The 14,120-nt window shown below is 59.0% G+C and overlaps 6 protein-coding genes across 6 annotated transcripts; 2 read left to right on the forward strand and 4 right to left on the reverse strand.

Annotated features, from left to right (window-relative positions):
- Positions 1 to 1,203: 1,203 nt before the first annotated feature.
- HRG_00100 (uncharacterized protein) lies at positions 1,204 to 2,286 on the forward strand (the record flags this gene model as incomplete). The annotated part of the gene is made up of 1 exon (XM_044858571.1): positions 1,204 to 2,286. The coding sequence occupies one exon, from the start codon at positions 1,204 to 1,206 to the stop codon at positions 2,284 to 2,286; it is 1,083 nt and encodes a 360-aa protein (XP_044724971.1).
- A 612-nt stretch (positions 2,287 to 2,898) lies between these two features.
- Positions 2,899 to 5,253, reverse strand: HRG_00101 (WD40 repeat 2; the record flags this gene model as incomplete). Its single annotated transcript, XM_044858572.1, has 4 exons — positions 2,899 to 4,134; positions 4,219 to 4,533; positions 4,599 to 4,946; positions 5,041 to 5,253. The coding sequence occupies 4 exons, from the start codon at positions 5,251 to 5,253 to the stop codon at positions 2,899 to 2,901; spliced, it is 2,112 nt and encodes a 703-aa protein (XP_044724972.1).
- A 683-nt stretch (positions 5,254 to 5,936) lies between these two features.
- On the reverse strand, positions 5,937 to 7,745 carry HRG_00102 (Rossmann-fold NAD(P)(+)-binding protein; the record flags this gene model as incomplete). Its single annotated transcript, XM_044858573.1, has 3 exons — positions 5,937 to 7,319; positions 7,374 to 7,658; positions 7,719 to 7,745. The coding sequence occupies 3 exons, from the start codon at positions 7,743 to 7,745 to the stop codon at positions 5,937 to 5,939; spliced, it is 1,695 nt and encodes a 564-aa protein (XP_044724973.1).
- Positions 7,746 to 8,441: 696 nt separating this feature from the next.
- On the forward strand, positions 8,442 to 9,635 carry HRG_00103 (OST3 / OST6 family, transporter family domain-containing protein; the record flags this gene model as incomplete). The annotated part of the gene is made up of 5 exons (XM_044858574.1): positions 8,442 to 8,795; positions 8,879 to 8,979; positions 9,040 to 9,058; positions 9,113 to 9,395; positions 9,451 to 9,635. The coding sequence occupies 5 exons, from the start codon at positions 8,442 to 8,444 to the stop codon at positions 9,633 to 9,635; spliced, it is 942 nt and encodes a 313-aa protein (XP_044724974.1).
- Positions 9,636 to 10,393: 758 nt separating this feature from the next.
- Positions 10,394 to 11,860, reverse strand: HRG_00104 (WD domain, g-beta repeat domain-containing protein; the record flags this gene model as incomplete). Its single annotated transcript, XM_044858575.1, has 5 exons — positions 10,394 to 10,819; positions 11,042 to 11,359; positions 11,435 to 11,561; positions 11,659 to 11,696; positions 11,819 to 11,860. 5 exons carry the CDS (start codon positions 11,858 to 11,860, stop codon positions 10,394 to 10,396), a joined length of 951 nt encoding a protein of 316 aa, XP_044724975.1.
- An 861-nt stretch (positions 11,861 to 12,721) lies between these two features.
- HRG_00105 (transcription factor TFIID complex subunit 8 c-term domain-containing protein) lies at positions 12,722 to 13,710 on the reverse strand (the record flags this gene model as incomplete). Its single annotated transcript, XM_044858576.1, has 2 exons — positions 12,722 to 13,386; positions 13,440 to 13,710. The coding sequence occupies 2 exons, from the start codon at positions 13,708 to 13,710 to the stop codon at positions 12,722 to 12,724; spliced, it is 936 nt and encodes a 311-aa protein (XP_044724976.1).
- Between the last annotated feature and the right edge of the window lie 410 nt (positions 13,711 to 14,120).

Raw genomic sequence — 14,120 nt, forward strand, 5'->3', positions numbered from 1 at the left:
GCCGTCTCCTCCCGCCCTGAAAGCTCAAACCCTCGTCCACGCTCCGCCAGCCCGGCAAAACCCCGGCTCTCCATGGCCTCCAACGACACGCCTCGTCGCCTCGACGCAGAACCGTGATCAAGCAGGAATGGCGGAACCAACGATGGCGAAACTGAGAAAAGATCAAGGAGGAGAGTCACGTCATCTAGCACTGCCGGCAATCAACCGCCTCTCCTCCCCTCTCCCCCTGCAGGAGCTACGGAATCACCCTGGCCAGGAAAGTCTACCAAGGTCGAGCAAAACATGCCCTGTCTGGGAACTGGGACTCTCCACTTAACTATACCGGCCATTGCCTAAAACGGCGGTGTATACTCGCGTCTCCTGGCCCTGCTGGTGGGTTCGCCGACTTCACACAGCCGCTGCTCTCCCCCTATTCTTCGAGGAAATCAGCACGCGATATCAAGGCCATTCCATCCCTTTGCCTACAGGCTAGCTAACAAAGCTCACTTGCCGATTCTCGCCAGCAGCCAGCCAGTCTCGCAACCGACACGGCCTTGCAGTCCCTGTCGTGACCCTGGGCGTGCGTGGGGCCACGACCATATCATCACGATGCCAAGAGCCTACGCAAATAGAGCGGATAATTTAAGAGAGAGAGAAAAACTTGCTAGCGCGCACGTCACAGTGTGTGTTTCTTCGAGAAGCCGCCAGCGGGTCTTAATTCGACTTGGAAACCCACCCTCGCATCCCGCTGGCTCGACGATGACACTCCAACATGTCCAATCCGACGACAAGCCTTTGGTCCCGTGCCGCTCAGTCTCTCCACAGCCCTACGCATGTCCATGAGAATCAAGTCGCTCCACTGAGAGCGCCTACGTGCGCAGCCGGAACAGCTGCTCTCTTGTAATACCTATACAGTCTATCCTGTGGGGACGCGGAACGCGGGACGCATAAACACTATAAGTAGAAGCTACGCAATCAAACCGTATCCATGGCTATATCAGACAAACTCATCCTCCATGTTTTCATCAGCGTCCAATCCTGGGCCTGGGAACTGAAGCGAGCCGACGCAAAAGTCTTTTGCACCTCGACACAGCCCCCCCTTGCTTCCCTCCAATGACTTGACTGCGCGTGACAAGAGCCCTCTCGATCCCCCTTTCGCCTCCTTCCCTTCTCATTTCTCTCCTTTGCTCCTAGGCGTCGCCCATCAAACCGTCTTTCTCAATCATGTCCGTCAATCCTGCAGCCGAAGCTCTGGGCGCACTGGGCTCTCTAGACCTATCAGGCGCGGGAGGCGCAGGCGACTCCTCGGGTGCGCGTGCCGGCGGCGCAGGCGGCTCCGGCATCTCAACGAGCCAGTTCGGCACAATCAACATCAACGCCGCTCCCGCCCCATCTCCCTCGCCCGGCACAAGCAATCCCTCCGCCCCCGCCGCTGGGGCTGCGAATGGCGCGGCCGGTGCCCCGGGCTCGGCTGCCCCCAACGCCGCCGTTGCCTCCTCGAGGCCCTCGGCCTCAGGCGCAAGGGGCGCCGGCGCTTCCTCAAGTCCGACTGACACGGCAGACACAACAGACGCCAACGAATCCCCGAGCCCGAGTAGCTCCGTTATCCCCTCAGGCACGGCTGTCCCCTCCACCAGCGGCATGCCTCGTATATCCAATACTCCTGCCTCCACCGGCAACAACACAATAAGCATCAATTCGGGGTCCAACGGACGGGACGACGATTCCATGAGCCAGTTGTCGAACGTAGCCATCGTCGGCATTGCCGCTGCATGCGTCCTCGTGCTCGCCCTCTTCTTCACCGCCATCATCTGCTGCTGTGTCCGCAGACGGAGGCGTCGCCGCCGCCTCCGCCGGGAAAAGAGTCAAACCCTCGGCGATGCGCCCATGGTCAGCTACGCCGCCGTCGCGACAGCCTCGCAAGAAGGCGAGAGGAGCTTGAGCGCCTTCACACCGTCGCCCACCACGTCCGGGCAGGCGCCGACTCTCCAAAGTATCATGACGAGCCCGAGTCTCGACTTCCACTCAGCGCCGCCACCTGTGTATCCGGGCCTCGTGGCGCCGCCAGACGACGCCCGGCAGCTGCAGCAGCAACACGCCTATCCAGCACAAGAACATTCCGCTTCTGGTTACCCGCTCATGACGCACGCCGGCCAAATCGCTCCTGGTCAGCAACAGGGTCATCACGAAGTGCATGGCCAGGACGCACGGGTCGAGGCGTCTGGAGACACGCATTTGCCGTACGAGTTGCATTCGCACCCGTGCGGGACCGTCGTGTACGAGCTGCCTTGCGAGCAAAAGCGCTGAATGAAAGAGACCGAAGCGACTCTGCGACACACGAGGCGAGACATTCCATCCTCGCGGCATTCAAGATGCACAAGGTCAGGCTGCCCATATTGCCGGCCCAGCCAGGAAGTGCCGCCGCGGCCACGATCCGAGATTTCATCATTCTCTGCTCGAGCAGCCACCCGCTCCTTCAACGCGTCTCAGGCGCCCACGTAATGAACACACTGTCAGCCTGGCCTTTCCATCAGTGTATTTCACAAGCGACTGCCAACGGGGCATGCAATGGGAAGTGAGGGGCTAGCTGGAGAGAAATATCTGGACACGGAGCAAGTCGAGTCAGATGGATGTGTTCTGATGCAAAAGTCAAGGAGACAAGTAAGGGAGGGGGTTTTAGTGAAGCCAAGGCCGGGCAGGGGCTCTGCCCGCTTGCCGTCCCTGTAGCTAAGCCCATATAATCTCACCAAAACAAAAGGCACGACTGTCATTTGCAGTCCCATGGTGCCCCCGTGTGCTATCGGTAAGTGGATTATGGCAAAAGCTGGATGCGGTCAGGGCCCAGGGGCACAAACGTGTGTGCCTCGCGAGCACCACCGCGGACGCCAAGCTTCCGCCATGTTGGCTCCCACACCGGCCCTAATGCTCGCAGAAACTCCATTGCACTTCCTTCAGGTTATTCTCCGTCTTCTCCTGCAAGACTGTGCGCTCGACCATGAGCTGCTCGCGGATGCGCTTCGCCTCGGGGTCGCCCATACAGACGTCGACGTTCTGGACAATCATCTCCCTTACCTCGGCCGGCAGCCTCGAGTCCTTGCGGACCTGCTCGGCGCCGGGCCACCAATCTCGCTGCTGAGGCGGCACGTTGGCCGTGGAGATGACGGAAATGGCCGGATCGACGAGAAATAGGGCGAGGATCTTTCGATGGCCCGGCCGGGTCCGATCGGCGAGGGAAAACGGCTCAACACGGTGCTGAAACAGGTTGGGGAAGAAGATGGCACGCCCGGGGCGCGTGAGGACGCTGCCTACGTCCTGGAGTGTGCCCAGGCCACTGCGTATGGCAAAGGCACGCTCGATAGACCTGTCGTCATTTTGCATGTACCCGAGAGTCTGGCCCAGGTTTTCGGCGTTGGCCGCCGTGCGGAAAGCGAGCCGGGACTCGGTGATGTTGTCGCTGTCGTAGTAAAAGAGAGCCGTGGCGCAGATGTGCTCGTTGAGCTGGCCTTCGATGTGCCACGAGCCGCCCTTGTAAGAGGGCTTCTCTGGAGTCAGGTGGATATTGGCCAGTTTGGCAATGACTTGGATGCGCGATGCGCCATTGAAAAACCCGGACGACTTGACGTCGCCAGCCGTCAGGTGGAAAAAGCGTGATGGCCTGCCGGGGTCATCCCCTCTGTCGCTGTCGTTGTCCGTATCCTCTTTCTCGCCATTGGAGTCCTCCTTTTTCTCTTCCTCGCCATCGTTGCTTTCTTCTTCTTCTTCGTCCTCGTCCTCGTCGGTCTCCTCATGCTCGTCTTCCTCCTCGCTCCCCTCATCTTGCCAGCGTCCATCGAGCGTCAGATGCTCATCTTCGCCTTCTCGGCTCACATTCACGGCAGAGTCAACGACGCCCTCGCCCTCGCGGCTCTTTTGCTTCTTATTGTCGATTCTCGCATCCGGGATCGGCACATTACGGCCGACTCCCCACGTCATCAGTCGCTGGACCCTGAACTCTCTGACCCAGCGGTATACAATGTCCCATGCCGGCAGAGCCTTCTCGATGAAGCCATTGATGATGAGATATAGATCGGCGTGCTCGACCGGGTGCAAGTTGTTGATATAGCTCTCGATCTTGGCACTTCCGTCCTCACCTAGAACTACATCGCATGGGAGCCACTGGAAACGCGACGAGAGTGAGGGGATTTTCTCTGTGCCCCAGTACTTTGAGACTGTAACTTCAGACTCGTCCGGCTCGGGAACGACAAAGCCACGCCCGTAGTGGTCGAGGCAATCCTCGATGCCAATGCGTTGGTGACGGAGGATGCGAGACCTGCCGTAGACTAGAGGCCACAGGGAGGGGTGGACTAGATCCAGCACTTTCTCGTGGCTACCAGGGTGCCAGTCCTTGCGGTCTTCGGGGACATTCTCCAGGGGCGCAACGGCCGCCTTGAGGCGCTCGACCAGATCTTGGGGGAAGAGCCGATCCGACTTGACGACACAAGCCGAGTAGTCGAGGACGGGGATGAGCCCCGTTTGTTGGTATAAGTCGGCCTTTTTACGAAGTTCTTCCATGCACTGAAGAAGAGTGAGCGATTTTGCTGCATATCTGGGTGTCAACGGAAGCAAGTTCTCTTACTCACAGCATCGGCCATGGCTGGCGTAAAGTCGGCGTGCCTGCGATATGCGCGCCAATCCAGTTGGCACGCCTCCTTCTTCCAGTTGGCGGCGATTATGGGATCCCGGACCTTGCGCCACCACTCGGGCTTGTTTGTAATGTCCTCGATGAGCTTGAGCATGCACACCTCGCGGATGAGAAGTGTCCTGGCAGCCCAGTTCTGGTCCCCGTCTCCCACAAGAACTGGGAAGCGCTTCCGGTAGCTGGGCATGAAGGCTATAGACAGGCCATAGCCGGGGAGCCTCAATGGGTCGCTACTGGTAGGGTTCGGTTGCGGCTGCGACTCCGAGTCTGGTTCTGGAGCCGACGCCTTCTGATGAACGAGTGAGCACTAAAGTTCGCACACGCGCAATGCCCGCAGAGACGGGCTCCTAGTCCCTCATGGATCATGGTTGAGAGCTACATACCCAAGGCTCCTCCATTATAAACGTGGCCACGCCGAGTGCCGAGTCGATGAGCGGCCCAGCCTGAGCCAGGGGGATGGTGATGCCAAAGGTGGTATACAGGTGGTGAATGGCGCTGGCCTTGGTCGGTCTTTCGTCCTGACTGCGAACCCACTGCTTGAACTGCTCCTGCTGGGCGTTATCCAGATGACCAAGGCCAAAGTCGACAAAGTCCATGATGGGCGGGGGAGGGAGGCGGATCGAGACGTCAGGGGCGAGCGACGTGGGCAGCTACGCAAGGGGCAGAGCGTTGGAGCAGTGGTGATCGACAACGACGACGACGACGATGACCTTCTCTCCGTCAGTACTTATAGGGAATCACGCGCTTTCAAGCGTGCATCTTTCTGCCTGGCCGTCTCGATGCGAGGACCAGTAGCCTATCGCCGTCTCGACAGCTCCACTATTCATGCAGTCGCTGCCTAACAAGCTAGGTCGGGCCTGTCGTGAAGACGCTCACGATGGCCTAGTTCGGTCCGACGTTTCAGGCGACCGGCGACGCGTAGAGATTGGACCCAAGGCGAGGGAGCGTGAGGAGATGAATTTTCTTCTCCGTTCCTTGGTCCTGCAGAGAGCACGTGCCCTTGCCTGCCTGATACAACGTGCGGATACGTACCAACCAACGACTCCAGATGCCTCCGAACTTTCGCCACCTTCGAAGAAGCCAAGACCGGTTTGTCACTGAGAAAGGCAGTCCGTTGATTGTCTCTCAGCATGAGAGGGCTGGCAGAACCTCTATCCAAAACCGGGTAAAAGACCGAAAACGCCTGGCCCGCCAACTCCACACGCAACCGATAGCTAGTACATGATACAATACCGAGGGAAAAGGTTCAGAGACAAGGCAAGGAGGCCGACTGTTCAGGCTAAGCCAGGAAGCTGGCATTAACACCTCGCCTGTCCCGCTTGAGCGGTGAAAACGCAGCTCCCGCAAACGCATTCTTCATGCCGCCGCCGCCACCCAGCTGAAGCCTCGGCTTCTTGCCAGGCACGAGCACCGGCTTTGCGGGAACCGCGGCCGCCGCCGTCTCGCCGTCCTCGTCGCCGCCTAGCAATGCCCGGCTCGTCGCCCCGAGGAGCTTCCGCTTCTTCTTCTTGGCATCCCCTTCCGGCCCCTTAGGCGGTGCCTTGCTGGACGCGTTCTCCTGCTCGTCGGCGGGCGGCACCTCCGTCACCGTGCTGAGAGTCGCTGGTGGTTTCGCTGCCGCCGCGCGCTCCGCCTTTGCAATGACCTTGTTCGCCTCGGCCGGCGAGGCCTCCGCGAGCCCCTTTATCCTCGGCCTGCCTCGCGGCCTGGGAGGTGCCTTTGGAGCCGCCGCCTTGGAATGGGCTTTGGTCTGCACCTTGCGCTTCGGTGCCGCCTCGGTCTCCGCGGCCAGGTCTGAGCCGTCGTCCCCAGCCTCGGGTTCGGCGACGGTCTCGGAGGGGCCGGTGCCGTCCCCCTGCTCTGCGAATGTCGAGTCCGGGCCAGCCCCGTCCGATGTCTCGTTTGCCGATGCTTCCTCCAAAGACTCGTCCGAGAGATTCTTGGTCCGCTTCAAGAAAGGCGTGATGGAAAAGGTAGACTTTTCGCCAACCACCGCCTGCTCCGCGCCGCGCTTCTTGGTGACGGGCTGCTTGCTGGCCATGTCTTGGTTGCCCGGTGTTTGGATCGTGATGTCGTCGTAGCTCATCTCCTGCGCCCGGCGCTTGCGGTTAAGTCCTGATTCGATCGTAACGCTCTTCTTGACGGCGGGTTCCTTGGCGCCTCGTGCGACCGTCTTCTTGGCCCTTTCGAGCTCAGTCTGGCACGCCTCCAGCCGGCTTCTCGACTCCTTGAGCTCACTCTGCGAGGCCTTGTACTTTGCCTTGAGTGACTCGACCCTCTCCTCTAACCGTTCGCCGCGGGCCTGGGCCTCGGCGAGCTCTCTGCCAAGCTCTGCCTTTGTCTTTTCCCGCTCCTTGGCGTCAGCGGCGAGCTTCTTCTCGGCCTTTTCTAGCCGAGATTTGAGCCCTGCCATGGCGGCGTCGTCCTCCTTGAGTTGCGCCCTTTGTCTTGACCGCTTCTCATTCTCGAGCTCCACTTCTAGAGAGTCCAGCTGACGCCGGAGATCGTTCTTTTCTGCAACCATGGCCTGGTAGTTGGACAGCTGAGACTTGAGGTGCTCCATCTCGGGTCGCAGTCGTTCCAGTTCCCGCGTGAGGGCAAATTTCTCCTGGATAGCTTTACTCGTGTCCTGCATCGAGCCGCTTAGAGAGTCGACCTCGGCCTATATTTTGCGTCAACTTAAAACGCTTCGTGTATCGTAGCGCGGTGAACGTACCTGAAGGTTAGCCAGCTCAATGTCGCGCTTCTTCATCTGTATCTCTTGCGCACACGCTGCCTTTTTGCTTTCACCCAACTCGGCGCGCAGGCCGTCGCTTTTCTCGGTGAGGGCGGCAATTATTTCCTCTTTTTGGGAGATTTTAATCTCAAGGGCAGCAGTTTCGTCTCGCGAGGCCAGCAATTTGACCTGCAGCAGGCGGGACTCCTCATCACGGCCGATCATGTCCGTCTTGCGCATATTCTCGCGGTGCTCCAACTCCAGCTCATGGATACGCGCCGTTCGCTACAAGCAGTCAACGGACAGCTCATCCAAAGGGTTTTTGATATGTCCAGTAGCACCTACCGACCTGGTCCGGGTACTTGCGCCCATGGCTGCTGTCCCGGATCGATGGGCAAAGTCGTGTGACGCGGTAAACAATGGCGGTTCGCCGCGAACGCGAAGGATAAAATGCTGCAATCCGCAGAAGAAAAAGAAATATTGCCCTTTTGTCAATCACGATAAATACCGAGCTGTGTTCTCATCGACCATGGGACGCATCATCAAACGCCAGACGGAGGAAGGGGGGGTCTTCATGGACCGGGTGATCAGACCGTGTTTTTGCTTGGAAATGCCTGGCGCTGACGAGTGGAGGGGGCAGAGAGTAAACACGCTGCCATATCAGGCCTAGCGCCTCTGTAGGCAGAAACCGTTATCCGGGCTTCCGCCATAGCAGGCTTTCGCCCGGTTACATAAGGCCTACAGAATGGACCTTGACACCTGTCGGCCTGCCAGCTGCGAGCCGGGCAGCTGCCGGAATACCTGAGGCCAAGGTATATTTCGTGCCCGCACCATTCGCCCAGGAACCTCATCACCAAGTCACCACCTACCCACCTTCGCAGCGACTTTTGACGAGTCACCTGGAGACTCTTGGAAGGCCACCTCAGCTTCTACTACTGTACTATTCTCAGCGTGGGTAGCTCCACCAGCTTCACCACTCACAACCACCACCATCTGCCTGCGCAGAGAGACGAAACTCGCCAATTGTTGGGCACTCCAGACCAGCCAAGTGAGCGAAGCCGGTCCACGATGCGCTTCCTCTCGATTGTCGCTTCGGCGTGCGCGCTCGTGGCGGGCGCCGTGGCCGCGCAAAAGTCTCCGGAGCAGCGCTTCCTCGACTTCCACGGCCGCTTTCAGGCCGCCGCCGCCCCTGTTGGCCTCGACGATGCCTCGTACAAGGCCCTTACCTCGGCGCCCCGCGACTACAGCGTTGCCGTTCTCCTCACTGCCCTCGGTCCCCGCTTCGGCTGCCAGCTCTGCCGCGAGTTCCATCCCGAGTGGGATCTCATCGGCCGCAGCTGGGCGAAGGGCGACAAGGCCGGCGAGTCTCGCATGCTCTTTGGCACTCTCGACTTTGCCGACGGCAGGGACTCGTTTCTCTCGGTACCGTTTGCTCCCTCATTTCTCAGAGACGCCTTGCGAGAGACAGATTGCTAACTTGACGCTTCTTCTCCTATTCTTTCTAGCTGGGCCTCCAAACTGCCCCCGTCCTCCTCTTTTTCCCTCCCACCCAGGGACCGCACGCCGCGGCCTCCCGTGACCCTGTCCGCTACGATTTCACGAGCGGGTTAGTTACCGCTCGACCGCTCAACTTCGTGAGCGTTATACTGACCGATCCCTACCTTAGCCCACCGGCTGCCGAGCAGGTACATGCTTGGCTAGTTAGACACCTGCCTAACCGCCCGCACCCGGCCCTCAAGCGCCCCGTCAACTACCTGCGCTGGGCCTCTGCCATTACTTTCCTTTTGGGCATTGGCACGCTGGCCATGACGGCGGGTCCATACCTGCTGCCCATCATCCAGAACCGCAACCTTTGGGCGGCTGGCACTATGATTGCCATTCTGCTCTTCGTGAGCGGTCACATGTTCAACCACATCCGCAAGGTGCCCTACGTGGCAGGAGATGGCAAAGGTGGCATCACCTACTTTGCCAGCGGTTTTCAAACCCAGCTTGGGCTGGAGACTCAGATCATTGCAGCCATCTGTAAGCCCAAATCCTTTCCATTCCAAGGCCATTGTCCATGCTAACTGTGCATCAGATGGCTTGCTCACGTTCTGTACCATTGCGCTCGTGACCCGCATCGCACGCATGACCAACCCGCAGTCGCAGCTCGTCGCTGCCCTCGCATGGCTCGTCATCATGTTTGTGGCCAACAGCTTCCTTCTCAGCATCTTCCGCATCAAGAACAGCGGCTATCCCTTCTCCCTTCCCCCGTTCATGTGAGTCGCTCTTGCCATTTGCGAGCACGACCGACAGGGGGCGGTTTGTTGGCGGCACTGCCGGCCCATTGGGGAATTGCGGGCACGCGTGCCGGGGGGCTCTGGCGATGCCACTCTTTTGCACAGACTGAACGGATAGACATTCTAGGCTCATGCATAGACATGAGAGGAAGGAACGGAAATAAATGATTGTACATTAGCGACTCCAACATGGAGCTCTTCGGAATGGCCACGCGTCACGAATGGCGCTTAGACGGGGCACAGAGCTGGCAAGACACAACAGGCAAAAATGGCTAGACACCTTCACACCTCATCATGCAAGTGAACAAGCTTGCTCGCGTGGACTGAATGAGGAGAGTCGTTGTGCTGCAGACATTGCAGACTCCGAGGCAGGCAGACCAAAAGTCATCGAGACCTGTTGTGGGCTGGGTGTCCAAAACCACGGGGCGAACTGGCTCACGAGGCTGGCCGGCAAACAGGATTGAAGATTTCAGTTTTGATTGGAAACAAAGCATGATGCCCAGATTTTGCCTTGAGAGGCGGCTTAGCCAGCCAACGCTTCATGCCTCGTCAGACGCGTTTTGTCCTCTCCCCTCCCCCGGTTTCCTTTGCATCAATAAAGACCAAACGAGGAAGCCAGCCGGATGACGCCCCACTAATGATCTACCTTTCGGCGCGGACCCTACGAGTACGAGTCGTTGCCTTGTCCTCCCCTGCCTGCCCTTGCCGTTACCTTACGCCGCTCCCGTGAGGACGCAGGCTCTATGCCCTCGACATGACACCCCAGGCGCGAATCTTGTTATCCGTGTAGCCGGCGAACAGGGTCTGGCCGTCGGCGGACCAGGCCAGGCTGACACACTCGGGCTCCCGGCTCTTCTTGCCGACCGAGGTGAATTCGGGCTTGAGCTCGTCGACCTTGCTCTTCTTCTCGAGGTCGAAGATGATGATGCTGCTGGCGGTGGCAGCGCAGAGCCAGTACCGGTTGGGGGAGAAGACGAGGGCGTGGATCTCGTCGTTGGCGTTGAGGGAGTACAGGTGCTTGGACTCGTTAAGATCCCAGAGCATGGTAGTGCCGTCCTTGCCACCGGAGGCGCACAGGGAGCCATCGGGGGAGATGGTAACGGTGTTGATGTACCCGGTGTGGCCAATGTGGTCGGTCTGCAACTTGCAGGTGGAGAGCTCCCAAACCTGAGGAAGGCCATATCGTCAGCCAAGTTGCAATAAAGTATGATGAGGCAAAGCGCGAGCGCGAGCCCGGCCCGCAAATAATAGAGGGTCAAATTATAAGATCAGGCAAGGTGAATAGATTGTCTCACGGCCAAGGAGGCTCTGAAGTAGCAAATACTTGATATTGTTGCAAAACATCATGTAAAGGGGGGAAGCGATTCCGGGAAGCAGTTGAGAACCCACCTTGACAAGCTTGTCCCAGCCCGAGGAGACGATTACGGGGTTCTGGGGGTTGGGGCTGAAGCGGACGCAAGACACCCACTCGGTGTGGCCCTTCTCGGTAATGGTGAACTTGCAGTCGCCGAGGGTGTTCCACAGCTTGATGGATCGGTCACGCGAGCCAGAGACGATCTGGCGGTTGTCGGCGGAGAAGGAGACAGAGAGGACGTCGTTGGTGTGGCCGACGAATCGCCGGGTGGTCTGGCCAGAGGAAAGCTCCCAAAGGCGGAGGGTCTTGTCCCACGAAGCCGACAGGGCGTAGGCGCCGTCCGAGGAGATGACCTGCAGTCCAGAGAATCAGTCTCCTGAACCTTTTACTGCCGGGACCTCGAGGTCGACTCAGGAGGGGGGGCATACGCAGTCCGAAACCATGTGGGAGTGGCCGTGGAGGGACCGCTTCGGGTAGCCGTATTGAGTCTCGTCGCGGGTGAGGTTCCAGATGATCAGAGTCTTGTCGCGGCTGCCAGACAGGAGCATGTTGGGGCTGTGATGCGAGGTTGAAGTCGGACGGTTAGCTTCGAGGCGAGGTTCGACGATGGTGGGAGGAGTCTTCTTGAGCATGAATGTATTGTGCGACATACTTCTCCATGGAGGTGGCCAAGCTGGTGACCCAGCCATTCTGCGTTGCTAGGTCAGCCCTTTTGTCGCCTTTCTCGACAAATTCGCATTTTCGTTCTCCTCGGCCCAGTCACCCACGAGGGGTAACAACGGGGGCCAGAGGAAGGGGAGAGGTAGACATACATGGCCCTCGAGAGTGCCCTTCAGAATCAATTGTTCAGCCATGGCAGCGGAAGACGAGGCTAGACGGGGGACGAGAGGTGTCGCGAGGTGCAGTGCAGGAGAGGAATTTCGAAAGGGCAGGAAAAGGCTCGACGGGCTCGTCAGCAAAACCTTTGGGCGGCGGCGGCAGCGCACTGGGTCCTGGGCTGTCTGGGAAGCTAGACGTGCTGGTTCGCCGGAAATTGTGTATTTTTTTTGTGTGGGTGGAAAATTAGGGCCTGTTAGGCCCGCCCGAGAGGGATCCGCTACCGATGGTACATCGTGCCAGGTACCACTTGTCTTGACCGGGCCACAAAGGGGCGCCTACCCTGTATCCCTATTCTTGCAAGCCGGACCTCGTTTGTGATTGAATTTGTATTCTTCTCTGGTATAAGTTGACGGCAATGCTGGCTGTTTGCAATCGAGACATCTCGCGCTCAGAGAGCTTTCAACTATTTCCTCCCTTCGAAGATTTGTTGATGGACAGATCTCTTCACGCGCCGAACGTTTTCTTATCCTATGCAATACGCAAAGCATTATATTTGCATCCCAACAATGCACAGTGACAGCCTCGAACATGAAATCAGAAAGCCGTAAAGTGTTAAGAGTAGTTCCCTACTCGTTGATCCTAGCAAAACACCATGCGCCGCTTGCTCAGCCCAGCTGGAATGCCCCAGCCTCATCACCTGCTCCTATACCAACTTCAGGGGTATCAAAAACCACTTCATGTGGAGGTGAATGGGTGCCAACGCCTGCACTCTTCTCCCCCTCATTGACACTCTGCATGCACGCCTTGGCCCGCCTCGCCGCCGCAGAGTCCTTGTTCACAGCGAGCGGGACACGTTTGCCGCTCGTCGCCCGCCGCGGCCTGCCACCACGAGCGACCTACGTCCCGTTTACAGACAGGTCGGCTGAGCGCTTTCCAAGCCGGGACACCTCCTTGCGGGAGAACATGGCGTCTCCGTTGACAATCATGCTGTGATCGGCAATATCCACCAGGCTCGCATTGTCGCCACGTCCGTCGGAGCCCATGAAGCGCCTCATGGTCGTCTCCCAGAGCCTGAAGCGCTCTTTGCCCTGCGTGTCCCGCTCCACCAAGGACTTGACCTCCTTTTGCTTGCGCATCTTGGAGGCGCGAACCAGCCTTCTGAGCGCGTCTTCCCCTTGCTGGGCGGTCCGGGCCGCCTCCTCGCGGATCTTCTGGGAGTCGCGGGAGGTGGTATCCTCCTGGAGAGTGCACATGTAGGTGTGCTGACTGGGAAAATCGGGGAACGAGGTGGGTATAAACTGCTTGGCATCCTTGTCTGCCTGGCCACTGAGTTCGGAGCTGAGCAGGGGGAGCATCCTGAGGGCATCGGGGTCTGTGGCGACGATGTTGGTGTACCTGGGGGCGAGCTCTTCCCTGGCTATTGGGTTTTTAAGTTGGGGTTTGAGCGACGAGGTGGAGAGGTTGTGGTATCGCAGCATGAGCTCGAAATCCGTGGGGATGGGGTGCTCGCGGCGAGCGGCCAGGGCGACTCTCTTGGTCTCGAGGATGATGGACTCGAGGTCTAAGCACCGAGTAAGCGGTGGGGTCTGGCGAGGGAGAGGGACCAATGCTTACATGACTCGACCAGGCTGGTGAAACTCTCCATGGCTTCGGGAGTCGCCGACGAGAAGCCATCGTGCTTGAGGACGAGGGCTATGGACCGTTGGATCCCGCAGCGGGCGAGATGGCGATAGGTGGGCGTGAGAGACTCGACGGCGGCAGCTTCGTCGTCTAGCCCGCCGTGGACCTTGAGTTGCGCGTGCTGGGGTGACTCGGAGGTGACTCTGGGGCGTTTTGGTTCCGACTCGAGGCTGTCTTGGGGCGAAAGGGTTCGTTTCGACGACATGGCTGTGGGACCGGGCTGGGTCGCGATTGGGGGAGGCGAAGGAGGGCGGCCCATGGGCCTTGCGAGCTGGGGTGGCGAGCTGGGATGTCGAGCAAGGAGAGGGCGCAGGTGTTGGATCGTGGAGCTCGGAGGCGGGAGAAGTGACGGAACTCGGAGGGGCCAATCCAGGCTTTTTCGGCCGACCGGCAAAAGCTCGGCTTAATAGTTGGAGGGTTTGCTTCTTCTTCCCGCCTTCGTCTCCCATCTGCCTTGTTGAAGTCTATGCGTACGCTACGAGGTAAATACTCCGTAGGCATGTCCAGTTTGACGCTCCTCAATCCAGCATCTCCCCTCGAACGACTCGGTCTTCGAAAAGACGCGCGCTCGCGACGCCAGCCCGAGCAGCAGAGACAGCGTCACCCTGGCGCATG

The sequence above is a fragment of the Hirsutella rhossiliensis genome (assembly GCF_020360975.1).
Source record: "Hirsutella rhossiliensis strain HR02 chromosome Unknown scaffold00001, whole genome shotgun sequence".
Lineage (NCBI taxonomy): Eukaryota > Fungi > Ascomycota > Sordariomycetes > Hypocreales > Ophiocordycipitaceae > Hirsutella > Hirsutella rhossiliensis.